This window comes from Gracilinanus agilis, chromosome 1 (genome assembly GCF_016433145.1).
Source record: "Gracilinanus agilis isolate LMUSP501 chromosome 1, AgileGrace, whole genome shotgun sequence".
In the NCBI taxonomy this organism is placed as follows: domain Eukaryota; kingdom Metazoa; phylum Chordata; class Mammalia; order Didelphimorphia; family Didelphidae; genus Gracilinanus; species Gracilinanus agilis.
The window spans coordinates 184,349,246-184,369,952 of NC_058130.1; the positions used below are offsets into that span (position 1 = coordinate 184,349,246).

At 37.5% G+C, this 20,707-nt stretch overlaps 1 protein-coding gene across 1 annotated transcript in view; it reads right to left on the bottom strand.

Moving 5' to 3' along the window:
* PDXDC1 (pyridoxal dependent decarboxylase domain containing 1) overlaps positions 1-2,833 on the bottom strand; it is a 78,618-nt gene extending 75,785 nt beyond the window's left edge. Inside the window, exon 1 of the mRNA XM_044659249.1 lies at positions 2,693-2,833. Coding sequence (XP_044515184.1) covers positions 2,693-2,833 — 141 coding nt within the window. The remainder of the gene's footprint in view (positions 1-2,692) is intronic.
* Between the last annotated feature and the right edge of the window lie 17,874 nt (positions 2,834-20,707).

The window sequence follows — 20,707 nt, forward strand, 5'->3', positions numbered from 1 at the left end:
TTTTGTTTTTGAGTTTCCGGCATTTAGAAATGTATCTGGAAATTAGTAGGTGCTTAATAAATAGGATAGGGTAAACTAGCATAGAGATTTGATCCTGTAACTTCACTGGGATACAGCGACTCCTGAATGAACTTCCTTTTTGAAATGAAAGAAAACTTTCAGGTTGTACCTCCCCTGAAAAATTAGAAAGTTGTCTAGAACACTAACTGGATAAGTGATTTACTTGCCCATAATCATATAGTATATGTCAGAGGAAAGAATGTGTCTATATATTACTAACCTGACAGCCAGTTCTTTATTCACTATATATACACACTGTTGACTATCTGATTCAAAGTTTTCTTCACAAGCATAACAAATACATTTAAAACAAACAACCTCCAGAAATGATTAGGTACTATGTACATTTTGTAGAAAATGAAAATGAGACTTGGAAAGGTTAAATGACCTGTCCAATAAGTAAAAGAGCCAGGACTCACATCCAGGTGTCCTAACTCCCCAAAATTAATACTTTTCCCACTACGCCATTCCTCTTTTTTTGAAAAGACTATGTCATAAGGAATTGATGACTGGTACACTTTTACCTGGCAGAATACAGAGAATTAAATACTCTAATTCATATGAAAATTGGTTTCATATATAAACTTCCCATGCATTATGAATTTCTAAAGAACGCTGAAACTTTCTGCAGGCAACATGGTCTAAAACACTAGTTTTAGAACCTCTTCAAATTCTTGATAGATAGTATAAGATCATTATGACCAATTAACTTTTAGGAAACATCCTTAATGATCTAAATACTAATCAAATGGTAAGAAAGCAACATATGAAGTTGGGTCCCACTTTGGAGATGGGAAATGGGGGTTACTTCCTTTACAGATCTTGACTAAAAAATATTAGACTTCCAAGTAAATTATCTCTCTGAAATTATACATAAGTCATCCATTGTCTGTTCTCTCTCCCTTAAGCCCATTGCAGAATATAATAATGAAGAGAAAACTCTTTACATTGAATAGCTTCTTACCATCCTTTTACTCCATCACTGGTGATGCCCAAGTAATAAAAGAAACTATAAGCTGTAAAAGTGGCAGTACCATACAATTAAACAATGGCCCAGATATTTTATTTTAGCCAAAATCATAATAATATTTCACAAATGAAACAAGATAAGAATGAGAAGATACTATTTTAGTTTCTCTTCTAACCTGATTTTGCCCAAAATTGAAAATATATTATTGTATGAGCATTCCTGGCACACAGTAAGCATTTATTGACTAGCAATACTTGTATAATTACTCCTTTCAATTCTCTTATGACTGGTAGAACAAGTCTACAAGATGCCTATTTCAGTTTCTGAACTTATAAGGAAGTAAATTAATTTTGTATTTGGAAATTCAGATAAAGTGAAAAAAGTCACTAGAAAACAGATAATTAATGCCATACATATAAGTATAAAAGTTTGGTCAGTAGTAAGCTGGAGTATAAGAATCTCTCTCGGGAAAGTGGTGTGGGTGGATACTTGAGAGGAATACCAGAGCATTCGTATAGTAAATGTCTGTAGTACAATATAGTATACTATTTGTTGTAGGTACAGTACCTAATTGTATACCTATTATTGTAGGTACATTATATCTACTATTGTAGGTAAAATGTAGTAAACTAACTGTAGGTACAATTCTTAAAACTCCAAAATTGTTTCTCATTTCCAAGACGTATATCCGAGCCTCCATTTCATTTGATGAGATTCAAATTGCAAGAGGGAAAGGTAAAGACAAGGGGGGAAGCTCTTTTTCCTATTTTGACATAACTTCTTTTTCTTTTGCCACATGGATTTTTGAACTGCTTTTTCCTTGGGGGTTTGGGGGTGGGAGGAGGAATCTGGGAGTTCTGGGACGTCAGCAGCAGTAACCCTGAGGTTATGTCTTATGATCCTAGGAACAGACAGCTCTTTCACTAACCCTTTCCTTCTTCACTTGGAGGGAGGGGAAGGAGAGAGAACACGTATCCCTATCCCTAAAGGCCTCTCCCGCCCCTCCCTGACTTCTAGTGCCTGCTCTCTATTGATTATTTCCAATTTATCCTTTACAGTAGTTTTTTTTGCATGTGGACTCCACTAGACGGTGAGCTCCTAGAAGGCAGGGACTGTCTTTGACCTTTCTTGCTCTCCCCAGCGCTTTAGCCTACTATGTGCCGGCTCATACACGGCAAGCTCTTAATCAACGTCTCCTGACTGACTGACAGAAACCTCGGTAGCCCCCTAGCTGCAGATGTGCAGCGACAGCCCGTCACGTGCAGTCACGGCAGCCAGACCCAAAAGAACGTCAATTTGCCGCCCCTCAGCCAGCTCCACAGCCTCGAAGACCGAGGGCACCCCGGCGGAGCTCGTACCTGCCGCCGCCGCCCGTGACGCACGCCGTGGGCTCACAATCCGAACAAACCGCGCAGCCCCAGGAACACGGCTCTCGCTGCCCATTCGACCCGCAGCCCCCTCCTCACGCAACAGCCCCGCCCCCGCCCCCGCCCCTCGCCCAGTCCAGCTCAGCCCGGGCCCCGACAGGCAGCCGCCGCCCCCGGGGGATGATCGTCCCAGCGCCCGGATAATCAACACGCTCCGCCCGGGAGACTTGAAGCAGGGTCTCCTTTCCGGCGGGGCCGGGGGCCCGCCTCCCCTCGGCTCTGGCTCCCTACGAACCTTGTCCAGGGAGACGTCCATGACTGAGTACAAGCCACGGGATCTGAGGGCAGCCGGACTGTCCCACGTCCGACTTCCGCCTTCTGCGCCTCCGCTGCCGTTTCCACGCTGGCAGCGCTGACGTCCCGGCCAATCCGCCATGGGGGGGAGGGGGGGGAAGGAGGGGGAGAAGGAGGAGGAGGAGGAGAGGGGAAGAGGGAGGAAACGAAGGAATGCCCAGAAGGGGGCGGGGCAGGCCTGAGAGGGACGCGACGCGGAAGTGGGTGGAGCCATCAGGCTTTCTATGCTGGTGACGTCACCGCGAACGCCACTGTTCCGGGGCGCGAGGGGGGTGGGCGTGGAGAAAGGATGATATATTTCAGAGCATAATCTCCAAGGGTCATCTCTAGAACTTCTTATCATATTCCGTTTACAAAATGTATTTGTTATAAAAATTAAGTGGCAGTTGTGCTATAATATAAGATGATTATTTTTCGTCTCTGTTCTCGAAGCCTTTCTTTTTTCCCCTCAAGAATGGAACAGGTCACTCGCCCTCGAAGAGGATGGGAGAGCTTCAGTCTTATTCCTGCACATGCGTGGGATTGACATCTTGGCCCATTGGTGATTGGGGAAGCCAGTGGAACCTGAAACAGGTGCAGATTTGAAATTAAGTGAGCGCTGTCCAGCTTTTCATAGCACTCACTCCATCTCCCTTCAACCTTCGCTTCATGTCAGGACCACTCATAAACTGTTAGATTAAAAATGAAAAGAAATTCAGCTTTGCCACATAATGTTGAAAGGAAAGAAGGGAAAGTATTTTTAGTGTCTACCTTCTGGTTTACGGAAAGGGTAACAGACCAGGCCCAGGTTGCAGTATACCACCATCTCCTGACAGTGTATTGCCTCTATGCTTGGAACTCTTCCCTCCTCACAATTGGCCTCTTCATTGTCTTCTTTCATTGTCCCTCAATCATGTCCAACTCTTCATGATCCCATTGGGGTTTTCTTGGCAAAGCCCCTGGAGTGGTTTGCCACTTCCTTCTCCAGCTCATTTTACACATGAGGAAACGGAGGCAAACAAGATTAAATGACTTGTCCAGAGTCACACAACTAATAAGTGTCTAAGATCAGATTTGATCTCAGGACAATGTGTCTTCCTTGATTCCAGGCCTAGCACTCTTTTCACAGTGCCATCTAATTGCCCTGGCTTCCTTCATGTCCTAGTTCAAATCCCATCTTCTAAAAGAAGCCTTTCCCTATCCCTCTTAATTCTAATTAATGCCTTCCCTTTAAGATTATCTCTAGTTAATATTCTACATATATCTTCTTTGTTCATAGTTTGTATATTGTCTCCCTCTGAGAGCAGGGACATGAGAGGAGGGATTTTCTTTGTATTCCTAGACTTAGCACTATTACTGGCACATAGTAGGAGCTTGATAAATGCTAGTTGACTTGTCGATCCTGAAAGTTATAGGGAGCCATGGGAAGTTATTAATTGTCGGGATGGCAGATGGCTGAATGGGGCTTCTGTGATACCTGGATCCAAATTAACTGTTACTACCACATTCACTTATTTTTATACAGTAATAACAATAGTTTGTAATCATATGACATTTGAAAGTTTGCAAAGTATTTTTTCACAACTTTTTGGAGATAAAGAAGCATAAGTATTTTACTTATTTTACAGAGGAGACAGCTGAGGAGCAGAGAAACTTTTGAATTCATAAAGATTAGGAGTTGGTTTTATGAAAAAATATAAGACAGAGCATTGATTAATTTGATTTTTTAAAAGGAAAGAAGAAAATCAAATCACCAGTATCAAAAATGAAAAGAATGAATTCACCACCAATGAAGAGGAAATTAAAGCAATCATTAGGACTTATTTTACCCAATTATATGACAATAAATCTGACAATTTAAGTGAGTTGGATGAATATTTACAAAAATATAAATTGCCCAATTAACAAAAGAGGAAATAGAAATGCTTAAACCCATCTCAGAAAAAGAAAGTGAACAAACCATCAATGAATTCCCTAAGAAAAAATGTCCAGGGCCAGATGGATTCACAAGTGAATTCTATCAAACATTTAAAGAATGATTAATTCCAATACTATATAAACTATTTGGCATAATAGGCAAAGAAAGAGTCCTACCAAATATGTTTTATGACACAAATATGGTGCTGACACCTAAGCCAGGAAGAGCAAAAACAGAAAGAAAATAACAGACCAATTTCCTTAATGAATATTGCTGTAAAAATCTTAAATAAAATACTAGCAAAAAGACTACAGCAATATATCACAAAGATTATTCACTTTGACCAGGTAGGATTTATACCAGGAATGCAAGGCTGGTGGAAACCATCAGCACAAAATTGACCATATCAATAACCAAACTAACAAATCACATGATTTTCTCAAAAGATATATAAAAGCCTTTGACAAAATACAAGACCCATTCCTATTGAAAACACTAGAAAGTATAGGAATAAAAAGGCCTTTCCTGAAAATAAGTAGTATTTATCTAAAAAATCAGCAAATATCATCCACAATGGGAATAAGTTACAAGCCTTCTCAATAAGATCAGAAGCAAGGATGCCCATTACCACCACTATTATTTAATATTGTACTCAAAATAGCTTTAGCAATAAGAGAAGAAAAAGAAATTGAAGGAGTTAAAGTAGGCAATGAGGAAACTAAACTATTACTTTTTGCAGATGATATGATAATATACTTAGAAAATCCTAGAGAATCAAGTAAAAAACTAGTTGAAATAATAACCTTAGCAAAGTTTCAGAATACCAAATAAACCTACATAAATCATTAACATTTCTATGTTACCAACAAAGTCGAGCAGCAAGAGATAGAGAATTTCCATTTAAAATAACTCTAGATAATATAAAATGTTTGGGAATGTATTTGCCAAGACAAACAAGGGAATTATATGAACACAATAACAAAACACATTTCACACAAATAAAGTTAGTTTCTAAACAATAGAAAAAACATCAATTGTTCATAAGTAGGCTGAGCTAATATAATAAAAATGGCAATTCTACCTAAACTAATTTACTTATTCAGTGTTATACCAATCAAACTATCAAAAATCAATTTTATAGAAATAGAAAAATAGTGAAATTCATCTGGAAGAACAAAAAATCAAGGCTATCAAGGGAATTATTGAAAAAAAATGTGAATGATGGTGACTTATCAGTACCAGATCTCAAACCATACTATAAAGCAATTATCACTAAGAGATTCTGCTACTAGCTAAGAAATAGATTGGTGGATCAAGGGAATAGATTAAGGGGAAATGACTGCAGTGATCTACTGTTTGATAAATCCAAAGATCACAACTTTTGGGATAAGAATTCACTATTTGACAAAAACTGCTAGGAAAATTGGAAAACAGTATGGCATAAACTAGGTCTAGGCCAATATTCAAACCCTATACCAAGAAAAGATCAAAATGTGTATGTGGTTTCAATATAAAGAGTGATACTATAAGTAAATTAGGAGAACATAGAATAATTTATCTGTCATCTATGGAGAAGGGAAGAATTTATGACAAAATAAGAGAAAACAAAATCCCTCCTGATTAGAGAAATGCAAATCAAAACAACTCTGAGGTAGCACATCACACCTAGGGAATTAGCTAATATGACAGTAAAGGAAAATAATAAATGTTGATGGGGATGTGATAAGATTGGAACACTAATGCACTGCTGGTGGAGTTGTGAATTGATTGAACCATTATGGAAGGCAATTTGGAATTACACCCAAAGAACTTTAAAAGAATGTATGTCCTTTGATCCAGCCATACCACTACTAGGTTTGTACCCCAAAGAGATAATAAAAAAGAGTTGTACAAAAACATTCATAGCTGTGTTCTTTGTGGTGGCAAAAAATTGGAAAATGAAGGATTGTCCCTCAATTGGGGAATGACTGAACAAATTGTGGTATACGATGGTGATGGACTACTATTGTACTATTTTACTGTAAGGAATGATGAACTGGAGGATTTCTATATGAACTGGGAGAACCTCAGTGAACTAATGTAGAGTGAAATGAGCAAAACCAGGAGAACATTGTTCACAGAAAGTAAAAGATTGTGGAACAATCAAATGTAATGGATTTTGCTTCTAGTAGCAATGCAACAAGCCAGGACACTGCTGAAGGACTTAAGGAAAAGAGCCCTAACCACATGGAGAGAATGAACTGTGGAAGCAGAAATGCAGAAGAAAAACACATGACTTATTTGTTTATATGGATACATGATTTGGGGGTTTGGTTTCCAAAGTTTGCTCTATTGCAAAAATGAATAATATGAAAATAGGTATAAGTGAAAACATTAGTATAACCCAATGGAATTGCTTTTTGGCTCCAGGAATGGGTAGGGAAGAGGGGAGAGAGATAAAGTGAATCCTTTAACTATGGGAAAATATTTAAAAATAAATTTAATATCATTAAAAGGAAACAACAAACTGGCAAAAGTTTTCCATCACAAATTTCTCTGCTAAAGATCTCATTTCTCAAATATAGAGAGAATATAAGCCAAATTTATGAGAAGACAATTGACAAATGGTCAAAGGATATTAATAGCAGTTTTAGATGAAGAAATAAAAGCTATCAATAATCATATAAAACATTCTAAATCACTCGTTACTAGAGAAATGCAAATTAAAGCAACTCTGAGAGATTAATTCATACTTATGAGATTGGCCAATATGACAATAAAGGAAGGTGATAAATGTTGGAAGGAATGTGGCAAAATTGGGATACTATTGCATTGCTAGTGGAGTTGCAAATTGATCCAACCATTTTGGAGGGCAATTTGGAACTATGCCCAAGAGCTATAAAACAACGCATACCCTTTGCATTGAAATAAAATAAAAAAGTTCAGATTCTGCTTCTGATATGTAGTTGCCATGTAACACTGTTTAATATCTTTCAATCTCATTTGTTTCAATTCCAAAATGAAGATAGTAACAGCTACTTCATATTTTTGTTATGAAGTTCAAATTCTATAATATATGTAAAGCACTTGGCATATCTTAAAACATTATGTAAATTTGAATTATTATTACTAATATCTTGAATGTCTTGAAATGAAGGCATTCCATTAGACAGCAATATGCCATTATTGCAAGAATCTCAATATTAAAATATTGGGCTTTTGTATCAGGGTCAACTTGTGAAAAAGTGATATTATTGTACAACTTTACAGATATATTACAGTTCTCTCTGTTATTCAGTTTGAGGACTAACTCATAGTCCATCTTCCAGTGTCTATTCAAGATGTATTTATAATGAAGGACAAAATCATAGAGACTCTCAGAATTTCAGAGTTGCAAATGACATCAGTAACCACCTAAACCAATCCCAAACTGAAAAATATTCCTTCCACAATATTTCCATCCTCTAAAGAGAAGAAGCCCAGAGGCTTGTCTCCAGAGGCAGCCCATTCCACTTTTGGATAGACTCATTAAAGGAGTTTTTTCTTATATTAAGCCTAAATTTACCTCTTTCCAATTCCTGTCCCTTCCCCCTATGCTCCCAGTTTTGCCCTCTACAGGACAAAAAGAACATGTTTAATAAGTCCTCCATGGTATAGCACTTCAGATGCTGGAAGACTGCTATCATATTTCTTGATTGATTGATTTTCTCCACTCCCCTGCCTCTTCTCCTAGTCTTTCTAAAATGTAGGCCCAAGAATCTAATTCAATACTCCAAAAGAGACCTAACTATAATAGATTACAAAAGGATTATAACATCCTTATTCTAGAAGCTATGAGGGGCAGATGGGTGGCTGAGTGGATTGAAAGCCAGGCCTAGAGACAGGAAGTCCTAGGTTCAAATCTGGCCTCAGACACTTCCTAGCTGTGTGACCCTGGGCAAGTCACTTGACCCTCATTGCCTAGCCCTTATCACTCTTCTGCCTCAGAACCAATACACAGTATTAATTCTAAGGTTGAAGGTAAGAGTTAAAAAAAAAAACTGACTTTTTAAATGTAGCATAAGATTGCATTTAGCATTTTTAATGCTGTAACTTGATGTTGATTCATTCAACTTGCAATCAGCTAAAGTCTTTGGATTTCTTTTTTTCTGATGAATGGCTTTTTGGTCAAGCTTCTTCCCTCTGATGGATATAAAGTTGATTTTTTTGAACCCTATCATAAAATTTTACATTCATCTCTACTAAATTTCATCTTACATACTTTGGTCTAGTGTTCTAACCTGTCAGAAACTTTCTGAATCCTGATTCAGTTATTCAGTGTGTTAACTACCCCTTCCAGGGTTGTATTATCTGAAAATTTATAAGCATGACCTTAAGATCTTTAAGGAATTATTTTTAAAAAATATTAAATAGTATAGGGCTGGGGGCAGCTGGGTAGCTCAGTGGAGTGAGAGTCAGGCCTAGAGACAGGAGGTCCTAGGTTCAAAACCGGCCTCAGCCACTTCCCAGCTGTGTGACCCTGGGCAAGTCACTTGACCCCCATTGCCCACCCTTACCACTCTTCCACCTATGAGACAATACACCGAAGTACAAGGGTTTAAAAAAATTAGTATAGGGCTATGTTGGCAAAGCTGTGGCACACATGCCAGGGCATGCTAGAGGGGGCTGCTCCCTTCCCTCTCTCCACCCATGCCTGAGGACATTTCTCCCATCCCCCACCCCTCTGCCCAGCAGCCCAATGGGAACACTTCTTCCCTCCCTGTCTGGGATAAGGTGGAAGGTTCACATGCAGCATGAGGGTTGCAGTTTGGGTACTCAATTTCTACAAGGTTTGCCATCACTGGATAGGGTCAAGCCCAGATCCCTAGGATATGCCACTAAAGACTGCCCTCGTCTTGACACTGGACCATTAATGATTTTTTGGGAGGGCCCAACCATTCAACCTGTTTCATGTCTATTTTATTGTACTTTAATCTATATATATACTCATCTTTTCTACAAAAATATCTGCTAAAATATAGAAAAACTATAGCATTTGTAATGCAAGAAATTGCATTACATATTTCCCTGATTAACCATTTTAGTAATCCTGTCATAAAGAGAAATAAGGTTAGTCTGGCATAGGAACCCATTCTAGATCTTTGTAATCCATACCTTTTTTCAAATCTTCACATAACAAATCTTTATCCTAGAATTTTGCCAGGAACCAAAGTTAGGTTTATTGTCCTCTTGTTGACAGTTTTATTACCTTCCTCTTTTCAAAAACCAGGACAAAATTTTTCCATCCTTTATCTGACAGAACCTGTCTCGTTCTTTAAAATATTGTAAAAATCATTAATAATAGCTCAGAAATCATAACTTTCAGTTTTCAAGTGTCTGAAAATACAAGTTGCCTCAGCCAGATAATCTGAACTCAGTTAAGAGAAGCTAGATGCCCTCTTACAATATTTTTATCTTATATATCATCTCCTTGTCTGTTGCTGTTGTATACCACTTCCTTTCCAGTCCAAAATTCATTCTCCATGGCAATGAAAATAAGTAAAATAAAGATTGAGTAAGTCTGCCTTCTCTTTGTTGTCAGTTATTATTCTCTCCATCGAAAGTAGCAGTTCTATCCCTTCTTTGAATCCTTTTCTTTCCCCATGTGGAGTAGCCTGGTATAATGAAAGTGCCAAAGGAGAGATTTTGAAGTATGTCGTAGACCTTTGGTATCTGGTTCCAGTCTCCTAACCACTAGGTCAGAAGTCTTTAAAATTCCATTTATTTATTTATTTTAGAATATTTTCCCATGGTTACATGATTCATACTCCTTCCCCTCTCTCCTCCCTTCCTCACCCCATAATCAATGAGCAATTCAACTGGGTTTCACATGCATCATCGATCAAGATCAGGAGAAGTCTTTTAAGTTAGTTGCAAAACCAGAACTCAAAAAGCCTTCAAAAGGCCTTACTAAGTTTTGGCCATTCTCTATGAGCTGCTATTGGTTTGACACCTTTACTCACAAGCATCCAGTGAAAAGTAAACGTTATAAGGGAACAGGCCTTGGATATATGAACCTATAAAACAGGTCTCAGTCTCGTGCCTCTGCATTTGTTCTTTTGGATTTAGGTGAAAGGATATAGGAGCATGCTAACCCTGTCAGTTTTAAAGTTTTTAAATTAAAAATCTCATTTAAATTTAATTTTAAATGGTCATAGGAGTGATTTTTTTAGCTGTCCTGGTGTTCTGAAGTCTTGACATCCTGACATCTGGTATCTAGCATCCTGGTTTTGCAGTCAGACCAACATTGATACTCCAGTGGTTGCCCATTGGTTGGGTTGACTTTTGAGAGTGATATTCAAAGCCTTGCACACTGTTAAATAGGAATAGATTAGGCAGGTAGACTAAGAATCATCTGGAAGACATATTGAATCTGGATATAAACTTAGTGGAGCCAATATTGTATAGAAATTATGCTGTCAGCCTACTCATCCCAAAGACCAAGGTAATAGAGGGGGAAGTATACCTCTTGGAATTGGAAGCAAAAGGAATGTTCATATTTTTGTTCCTGCTATATCTTTGAAGTAAACATCCCTCACTACAAAGCTAATGGACATTAATTGGTTAAATGGAATTAAAGTGCTAGTCACTCACTGTTGGCCAGCAGTGTGGTGGTGTAGAATACAACTGGTAGAAGCTCAAGTCAATAACATTAGAATAGAAATATATGCCCAGCCTGTCATGGTACCCCCTTGAATCCTAAGGGGGCATATGTAGCTTCTGAAAATGAGATTCAATTATACTTGCTGCACTTATACAAATTTTTTTTTCCTTTTCTCTAGCTTTTCTTGCCAACTTCAATCTCCTGAGGAGCTTAAGCATTCCTGATATTATTCTTGCAAGACCCAGATACATTTTTGTATTCAACCTGTTATCTATATTTTCATTTTCTACATATGTCTTTTTAAAATTTGAATTTGTGATAAGTTCCTTGTGTCATCCACACTATTATCTTGAAATATTTTCCCTTTCTTGACCCTTCTATAGCTCTTCATCTTCATTTTTAAGAACTTCCCAATCATCATGATCTAATTTCCTTGTAAAACTTTAGTCCATGGTAAAAATGAATAATATGGAAATAGGTACCAAGTGATAACATTTGTAAAACCCAGTGGAATTGCTTATCGGCTCTGGGGGTCGAGGGGAGGAAGAGGAGAAGGAAAGAAAAAGAATCATGTAAACATGGAAAAATATTTTTAAAATAAAAATTTAATTTAAAAAAAAATTTTTTAAAAAAAGAAAAAAAAAAAACTTTAGCCCATGTGATCCTACCTGTCCTTACTCTGAATCCTTTTAAACGAACATTCCCCAAATCTAGATGGTCTATGTCAGATTATTTCCTGACTTTCTTCTCCTCTCTATCATAAATCTAAGATGGAGTCATAAATCCTTACTCTGAATCCTTTTAAACGAACATTCCCCAAATCTAGAAGGTATGTCAGATTTTTTCCAGACTTTCTTCTCCTCTCTATCATAAATCTAATATGGAGTCATAAGTTCCCTTTATGATTTCCATCATTTCCCTCCTAGCAACCAGTTCCTTCCTGTGGGTGAAAATCAGATTCAGAATAGAATTTTCTCTTGTTGACTCCTCCACAGTTTGAAAGATGAGATTATCATTGAGGAAAGTCAAGAAATTAGTAGCTGCCTTGCTTTTGGCAGTAGAAAGTGCTCTAGCAGCTGTTCATATAATTGAAGCTTCCCATCACTACTATATGATGACTCTATGCCAAGCTCGTGATCTGTTTCTCAAACTCATTTATTTTCTCTTTCTGTCCACATGGTTGATAGCATATTCTGCTAACAATATGACTTCTGTCCATGCCTCCATTAATTATTATCCAAATTCTCAACACCATGTTTCCTGCATTTCCTCACATGAGAAATATATCTTAATACACCATGACATTCCACCTTGCTCTGTTACCTATCCTGTTCCTTTTATTTTATTTATTTATTTTATTTCCTTTTATTTTATTTAGTTATTATTTTTTAAAATCCTTACCTTCCGTCTTGGAGTCAATACTGTGTATTGGCTCCAAGGCAAAAGAGTGGTAAGGCTAGGCAATGGGGGTCAAGTGACTTGCCCAGGGTCACACAGCTGGGAAGTGTCTGAGGCCAGATTTGAACCTAGGACCTCCTGGCTCTCAATCCCCCCTCCTATTCCTTTTAAATAAAATATACTCTTCCATATAAATTTATATTTTAATCATGGATCTCATCCCCAAGTCCCAGAGATACTTTTTTGTGAGGAGGAAATTCCTCTATACAAAGAAGATTGTACTTTTTTTTTTTTTTTTTGGTAATTTATACTCTTATAGAATTTCCTAGGACAAAAGGAATCAGGTACCTAGCCCCTGAACAACATGTAGCCTACAACATTCCTAAATGAACTCAAACCAGATTAAAATATAATTGGGAAATATTTAACTAAATAAATTAAAATTCAATAAAACATATCACATTTTGAAACAAAGTCAATAACATGGCCCTGCAAGATTCTTATGAATGGACTAATGACCCAGTTTCTATTTGAGTTTGTTAGCACTGGTCTAGGACATGAAGAGGTTAAAAACAGAGTCAGACTGTGCGACCCTGGGCAAGTCACTTGACCCCCATTGCCCACCCTTACCAATCTTCCACCTATGAGACAATACACCGAAGTACAAGGGTAAAAAACAAACAAACAAACAAACAAACAAAAAAAAAAAACAGAGTCGGAGGAGGGACTTGAAGCCCCATCTATCTTCACTCCAAGGCCGGTTCTGCATCTATTTAACTATGCTGCCTTTTATTGACTCATAGATTAAATTTGCCTCCTTGAAATAAGATCTCTACTTATTTATTTTTAGACACATTTTGTATAATTGTGTATAGACCTCTAAGGCTGTGAGTCTTATTACTAGAACTTTTCTTGGATATTGTCTCTTGTGCACATATGAGTATCTCACCTATTATTTTTCTTACAACATTATTGCTATCATTTATGGTTTCTAGCTTGTTGGATATACTTAAATACTCAAATGGATCTATGATCTATTGATCTATGATCAATATGGATATTCCTTCCAGCAATTCAGATGGCAACCCATTTATATTGGTTTACCTTATGCAATTTTTGTCCATTCTCTTCCCTAGGTTTACCATAGGGTGTCCTCACTGCCCTGGGAGCCTTTCTTGATTAATCTTGATTATGGAGAGGCTAGCAGCAAAAGGACAAGGTGTTTCTCACTTTTAACACATGAGAAGTCCGACTTTTTCTGACAAGTGAAATTGAAAAACACTCAAAGGGAGAGACAGAGAGAGGCTTGTATTGGGTGTGAGTAAGTTGTGGCACATTAAAAATAAAGAACCACAAATAATTATAGTAATATAGTTATTTTATAGAGATATTATCAAAGAAAGGTAGTATCAAAAAAGAAGTAAGGGACATTGAGGTGGGAAGTCTTAGGTTCAAATCTGACCTCAGACACCTCCTAGCTGTGTGATGTTGGGCCAATCTCTTAACCCTATTGCCTAACCTTTAACTGCTTTTCTGCCTTGGAATGGATACTTAGAATTGATTCTAAGATAGAAGTTAAGGGTTAAAAAAAGGGGTTGGGGGTGCCTTTTGCTTCAGAGAGAAGTCTGGGTTTAATGAAAGAAGTCTTGAGATTTCCTGAAAGTAATTCATCCCTTTCTCCTATTTTTATCTTGGGTTGAAGTCATTTTTTAATCGGCTACATTTGTCCAATAGTAGAGACCCTTCCTGTGAGGGGCAGGAGAGGCTCTTCCCTGCCCTGCAGTTCCCTGCAACTTTAAGAGCTGCTCTCAGGTAGTATCAAGCCCATGTGCTGCCTAGGTAAGCCTGAACCTGGATCTCAAGGCTCTTTCTCTTCTGCTTTGGATTTCTTTCCTTGAGCACAGATGACTGAACAAAACCCCTAAGATGGACCTTCAGCCTTGGAGGTTATCCTTGTTTGTCCAAGAATTGAGGAGCACCCTTTTATGGTAGCAAAGAATTGGAATTTGAGGGGATGTCCATCAATTGAGGAATGGTTGAACAAGTTGTGGTATATGACAGTTATGGAATATTATTGTGCTATCAGAAATGACAAGGATGATTTCAGAAAAACTTGGAAAGACTTACATGAATTTATGCAAACTGAAGTAAGCAAAACCAGAAGAACATTGGACACAATGACAGAAATACTTTTTAATCAACTGTGAATGACCTAGTTAGTCTCATTAATATAGTGATCCAACTCAAACCCAGAGACTTATGATGAAAAATACCATCTGTCCTCCAAGAAAGAACTGATGATGTCTGAATGCAGACTGACACATATATTTACTTTTCTTTATTCTTCTTTTTTTCCATTTGAGAACTCTTCCACAAAATATCTAGTGATATTTGATTTATATGACTATACACATAAAATCTATGTCAGATTGCTTGTCATTTCAGGGAGGGGGAAAAATAAAACATTGTTAAAAAAAAGAGTTGAGGAGCACCTGGTTCTCCCTGTTAGAGCAGTAGGAGGAGTTTTTGGTAATTATAACCTTCTCAGAGAAGAAGATCACTATAGAAAATGAGCCCAACAAAGAACTGGAAATTGAGGGGATGACTGTCAGTTGGCGAATGGCTGAACAAATTGTGGTACATGTTGGTGATAGAAAACTATTGTGCTGTAAGAAATGATAAGCAAGGTGATTTTTCAGAAAAAAGTTGGAATGATCTGCAGAAACTGATGCAGAGTGAAATAAGTAGAGCCAGGAGAACATTGTATACAATAACAATAATACTGAAAGATGTTTATCTGTGAAAACTTGGCTATTCTCAGCAATGCACTGATCTGGGACAATCCTGAAAGGCAAGATGGGGAATGCTATCCAACTCCAGAGGAACAACTTTTGTCTTTCACATCAGTATATTTATGGTTTTATTTTGGTGTTTTGGTTATGTGTGAGTTTGCTCTTACAACAATGACCAATACGGAAGTGTGTTTTGTATGACAATAAAAATAAAATTAAATTAAAAAACTGGCCTGTGGCTGAATAAAAGGAAAGGACCTAGGAGAGTTGTTTGTACACTGCAGAGTGAAGCTGAAGATGGAATACCTATTAAGTCTTAAAAAATATTTTATGTTTTGATGTTTTAGATATTGTCTTCCTGAGATAGTATGATTGGAGTTTTGTTTTCTGTTTTATGTCTTTATTAGTATAAATGTAGTGAATATGCTCTTGCCCTTTCTCCCAGAGTTAGACATACTACAACTGCCTTCCATATTCTAGGGAAGCTGGCATCAAATTAAACTAGTAATAGATCTCTACAGGTCACATATTGACTTGGAAAACCACAAATTAACATTATCTATGTTTTATTGGATTTTTATTTTGTTAAACATTTCTCAATTACATTTTAATCTGGTTTCAGTGTACTTGGCAGGCCACATGTTGACATTTCTATTCTAGAATGCCTTGAGAGGTTTTAGGGAATGTCTCTTTGCTGCCATTAGCTTAAGCTCCCACCATCTATTTTCTCCTCCCACTATTAAATGCCAGTCACATCCACTCCAGTTCATCTAACCACTAAATACCAATAGCTTTTACAAAGTGATATTTACTTCAAAGATATAGCAAGAATAACATACAAATATTCCCTCTCAATATACCTCAATGATACTCTTAGTTCAGTTCCTTTAGAGAATTGGTGCCTCCAAGTTCATGTCTAGATGTGGCCTTATTGCTAGTATAGTCCTCATCTCATCTTCCTTGGCTGGAGGGTCATTCAGTCTTGTTCTCTGGAGCATTGATGCTACACTAACTACAAAACCCAGACTCTTGGAATGCTGGGAAGCTAGAGACTGCTTATTTCTTTTCTCCCTTTTATTAAAAATCTTTAAAATTCATCTTTATTTATTTAAATATTTTATTCATTTATTTATTATTATTACTAACTTTTATTTATTTAATTCAAATAAATTAAAGTTTTATTTATTTAAAATTTTTCTTTATTACAGTAACAAATCTACACATACGTTTTCCAAGTTTACACGATTCATGTTGTTTCCTTCCCCTCTTTCCTCTCCTCTCCCGTAGTTGACAAAAAATTCCACTGGGTTTTATATGTATTATCACTCAAAACCTATTTCCATATTGTTCATTTTGTAACAGAGTAAAATTTAAAAACCCAAACTCCAAATCATATACTCAAATAAACAAGTGCTAAATCATATGTTTTCATCTGCATTCCTACTCCCACAGTTCTTTCTTTAGATGTGGATAGCATTCTTTTCATAAATCCCTCAGAATTATCCTGGATCACTGCATTGCTTTTGATCATCCCACAATGATTCAATTCAATTACTGTGTACAATATGCAACAATTCAATTACTGTGTACAATATTCTTCTGGTTCTACTTATTTCACTCTGCATCAGTTCACTATAAGTCCTTCCAATTCTTATAGAAATTAACCATCTCATCATTTCTTATAGCACAATAGTATTCCATCATCATCATATACCACAATTTGTTCAGCCATTGCCCAATTGAGGGACATTCCCTCAGTTTCCAACTTTTTGCCACTACAAAAAGTGAGAACTGCTTATTTCTTGTGGTTTTATCTCTTTGATGGAGAGAAGGTCCCAATTCCTCCATTTTACAGCAATGTGTCTCACCAGTCTCCATGAGCAAAGGAGTGACCAAGATTCCCAAAGAGATTGAAGCAAAGAGATTAGATCAAGGCTAACTCAGACTTAAAAAAAATTCTCCCAGTTAAGGCTATCCAGTCAATCAAAAAAGCCTTCTACTAACCACCTGGTTTTTGGCAGAGTAGACCTAGTTATAGAATGTCTATGCATGCTCCACGATTTATACAAGGCACCTCCATTCCACATTATCACAATTCTCCAGGCAGCAGTATTTTTAGCCTTTCCAACTAGCAAAGACATTGTCCCAGGGGTTCTGAGCATTCTCCAGATCCTATCACAAACTCTTATAAATCTTTGGTATTTTAAACATTTCTTTTGTGTAGAGGAAATAAATATTTGTCCAGACTTGATCTAAGTTGTACTTCCTTTTGGTGAAACCTTAGACATAATCCAAACCTACATTTTAAGTAATTTGTCTTAGGGGTATTGAGTAGCAATGTAAAAAGGCAAAATGTATAACAAAAAGATCTCAAACTTTTTTTTTTTTTTTTTTTTTTTAACCCTTGTACTTCGGTGTATTGTCTAATAGGTGGAAGATTGGTAAGGGTGGGCAATGGGGGTCAAGTGACTTGCCCAGGGTCACACAGCTGGGAAGTGGCTGAGGCCGGGTTTGAACCTAGGACCTCCCGTCTCTAGGCCTGACTCTCACTCCACTGAGCTACCCAGCTGCCCCTTCAAACTTTTTCTTTAGAGTCTAGGCCCCCCCAGGACTAAAACTGGTTTATCTAAGCTCAGAAGTTGGGATCCCTTAATAAGAATGTCTACCACTCCCTCCTGAGCCTTGTCTCATTTCATAATGCTTTTCAACTTGGACTCTGCCTTGGATTTCCTCCTCGACACTGGCAAACACCTTCAGCAAATATATGTGCCCTGTTTTATGTCTCACCTTATGTTTAGAATCAGAATCATAGAACAAGGTTATCTTTATTGTTATATGCAGTTAGAATATTGTACAATTTTTATGTGTGTACAGGATGTTGTTGGAAGAGAATCCTTAGGGTTGCATTTTGTTCTACAGGCTCAAAGATTTTGCTATAATCCATAAGTAATAAACACAACGGGATCCTATATTCTCTACTATTCTCGAATCTTTTATTCGGATGTACAATGGTAAAAATGTGGTCTACTGTGGAATGTCAATTGTGAAAGTCTTCCTGTTTCCTACTAATTCCCTTATTAAAGGTGCCTTTGGGGGCAGCTGGGTAGCTCAGTGGATTGAGAGCCAGGCCTCAGAGACGGGAGGTCCTAGGTTCAAATCTGGCCTCAGACACTTCCCAGCTGTGTGACCCTGGGCAAGTCACTTGACCCCCATTGCCTACCCTTACCACTCTTCTGCCTTGGAGCCAATTGCTCCAAGATGGAAGATAAGGGTTTTAATAGAAAAAAAAAGATGCCCTCAATGTGTATATAGATTATTCATATTAAATCTTATATCATGTAAAAATAGGCATATAAGTCATTGGTCACTCATGTTCTTTCTGACTTTTTTGGGGGGGATATTAATTTGGTCTGAGATGTTTTCCACGTCTTTTTCATCTTCCCTTCCCTCAGGTACCTTGTTAACCCATTCATCAATGCCCTCCCAGTTTTGTTGCTTCCAGCATGGCTCTTTTCTTAGTATTCTTGTTCCAATCCATCTGTTTTTCCTCTCTTTTCCACTTGAATGTCATTTCTAAGCACACTAGGGGCAGCTAAGAAGTGCAGTGGATAGACAGATAGGTCTGAAGTCAAAAAGACCCACATTGAAATCCAGCCTCAGATATTTACTAACTTTGTTATTCTGGGCAAGTCAGTGTAACCTCTATTTGTCTATTTCCTCATCTATAAAATGAGAATAATAGCACCTACTTCCCAGGGTTGTTTTGAGGAACAAATGAGAAAATTGTAAGCACCACATAAATAGTAGCTATTGTTATTATTATCATCTGGAACTCATGTTAGAATCTAACTAAAGTAACTCCATTATCTTTGATCATGAAAAATATTTGTTACAAAAATCTTTGTAGGGGGCAGCTGGGTAGCTCAGTGGATTGAGACCCAGGCCCGGAGATAGGAGGTCCTAGATTCAAATCTGACCTCAGACACTTCCTAGCTATATGACCCTCGTCAAGTATAAATATTAAAATTGATAAAGGCTAGTATAATAATATAAATTAGTAATTTAATTAAAGCCATATTTATAGATAAAGTTATCAGACCACACACTTGTAAGCATTCAAAACTGCCACCTCCATTACTGTCTCGAGTCTGCTCGCCAAGAGCCTACTGGCAAAGAGAGACCACTCCCTCCTAACCCAGGAGATTTAAGCTCTTCCCTGGGTCAAGACGTAGGCCTTCCCAAGCCCCAAAACCCGGAAATGGAAACCAGTTGGACCATGTTGGATCACGGGAAATGTAGTTTTGATACATTTCCCATGTCCATAGAAATATATACACTTTTAGATGGCATTTTCCAAATTTCACTTTTACAATTCCCCGTGAGGTCCGGCAAAAAAAAAGGTTAGTCCTTTTTTCTTCGCTGGACCTGTAAAAATAAACAACTTCTAAATTTTTCAGGAATTTGGGGATAAAAGAAATAGATGAACAAATGGTTAAAATTGGCTGCATTGACAAAAAACCAATTTGGGGGGAAGTCCCCCACTGGCACAACAGTGTACAATTAAAACAATACATACAACTCAATTTCAACTCCCCATAGTTCAATCAACTGCACCCCAAAGTTCAAAGTTTGGTCTTCATGGTACAGTGAAGGCTTTTCAGACATCTTCATGTGTCCTCACCAAACAAGTTCGTTGTCTGGATTCTGGGGAGATGGCAAGATCCTTATTCTGAAATTATTCTCAAAAGAATTTAAACTTTACATTATAGATTACAAAACATAGGGTTCGAATCCCTTTGTGGTTGCCAAAATTATAAATATTAAAATTGATAAAGGCTGGTATAATAATATAAATTAGTAATTTAATTAAAGCCATGTTTATTAGTAATTTAATTAAAGCCATGTTTATAGATAAAGTTATCAGACCACGCGCTTGTAAGCATTCAAAACTGCCACCTCCATTACTGTCTCGAGTCTGCTCGCCAAGAGCCTACTGGCAAAGAGAGACCACTCCCTCCTAACCCAGGAGATTAAGCTCTTCCCTGGGTCAAGACGTAGGCCTTCCCAAGCCCCAAAACCCGGAAACGGAAACCAGTTGGACCATGTTGGATCACGGGAAATGTAGTTTTGATACATTTCCCATGTCCATAGAAATATATACACTTTTAGATGGCATTTTCCAAATTTCACTTTTACACAAGTCACTTAACCTTCATTGCCTAAATCTTACTCTTCTTCTGCTTTGGA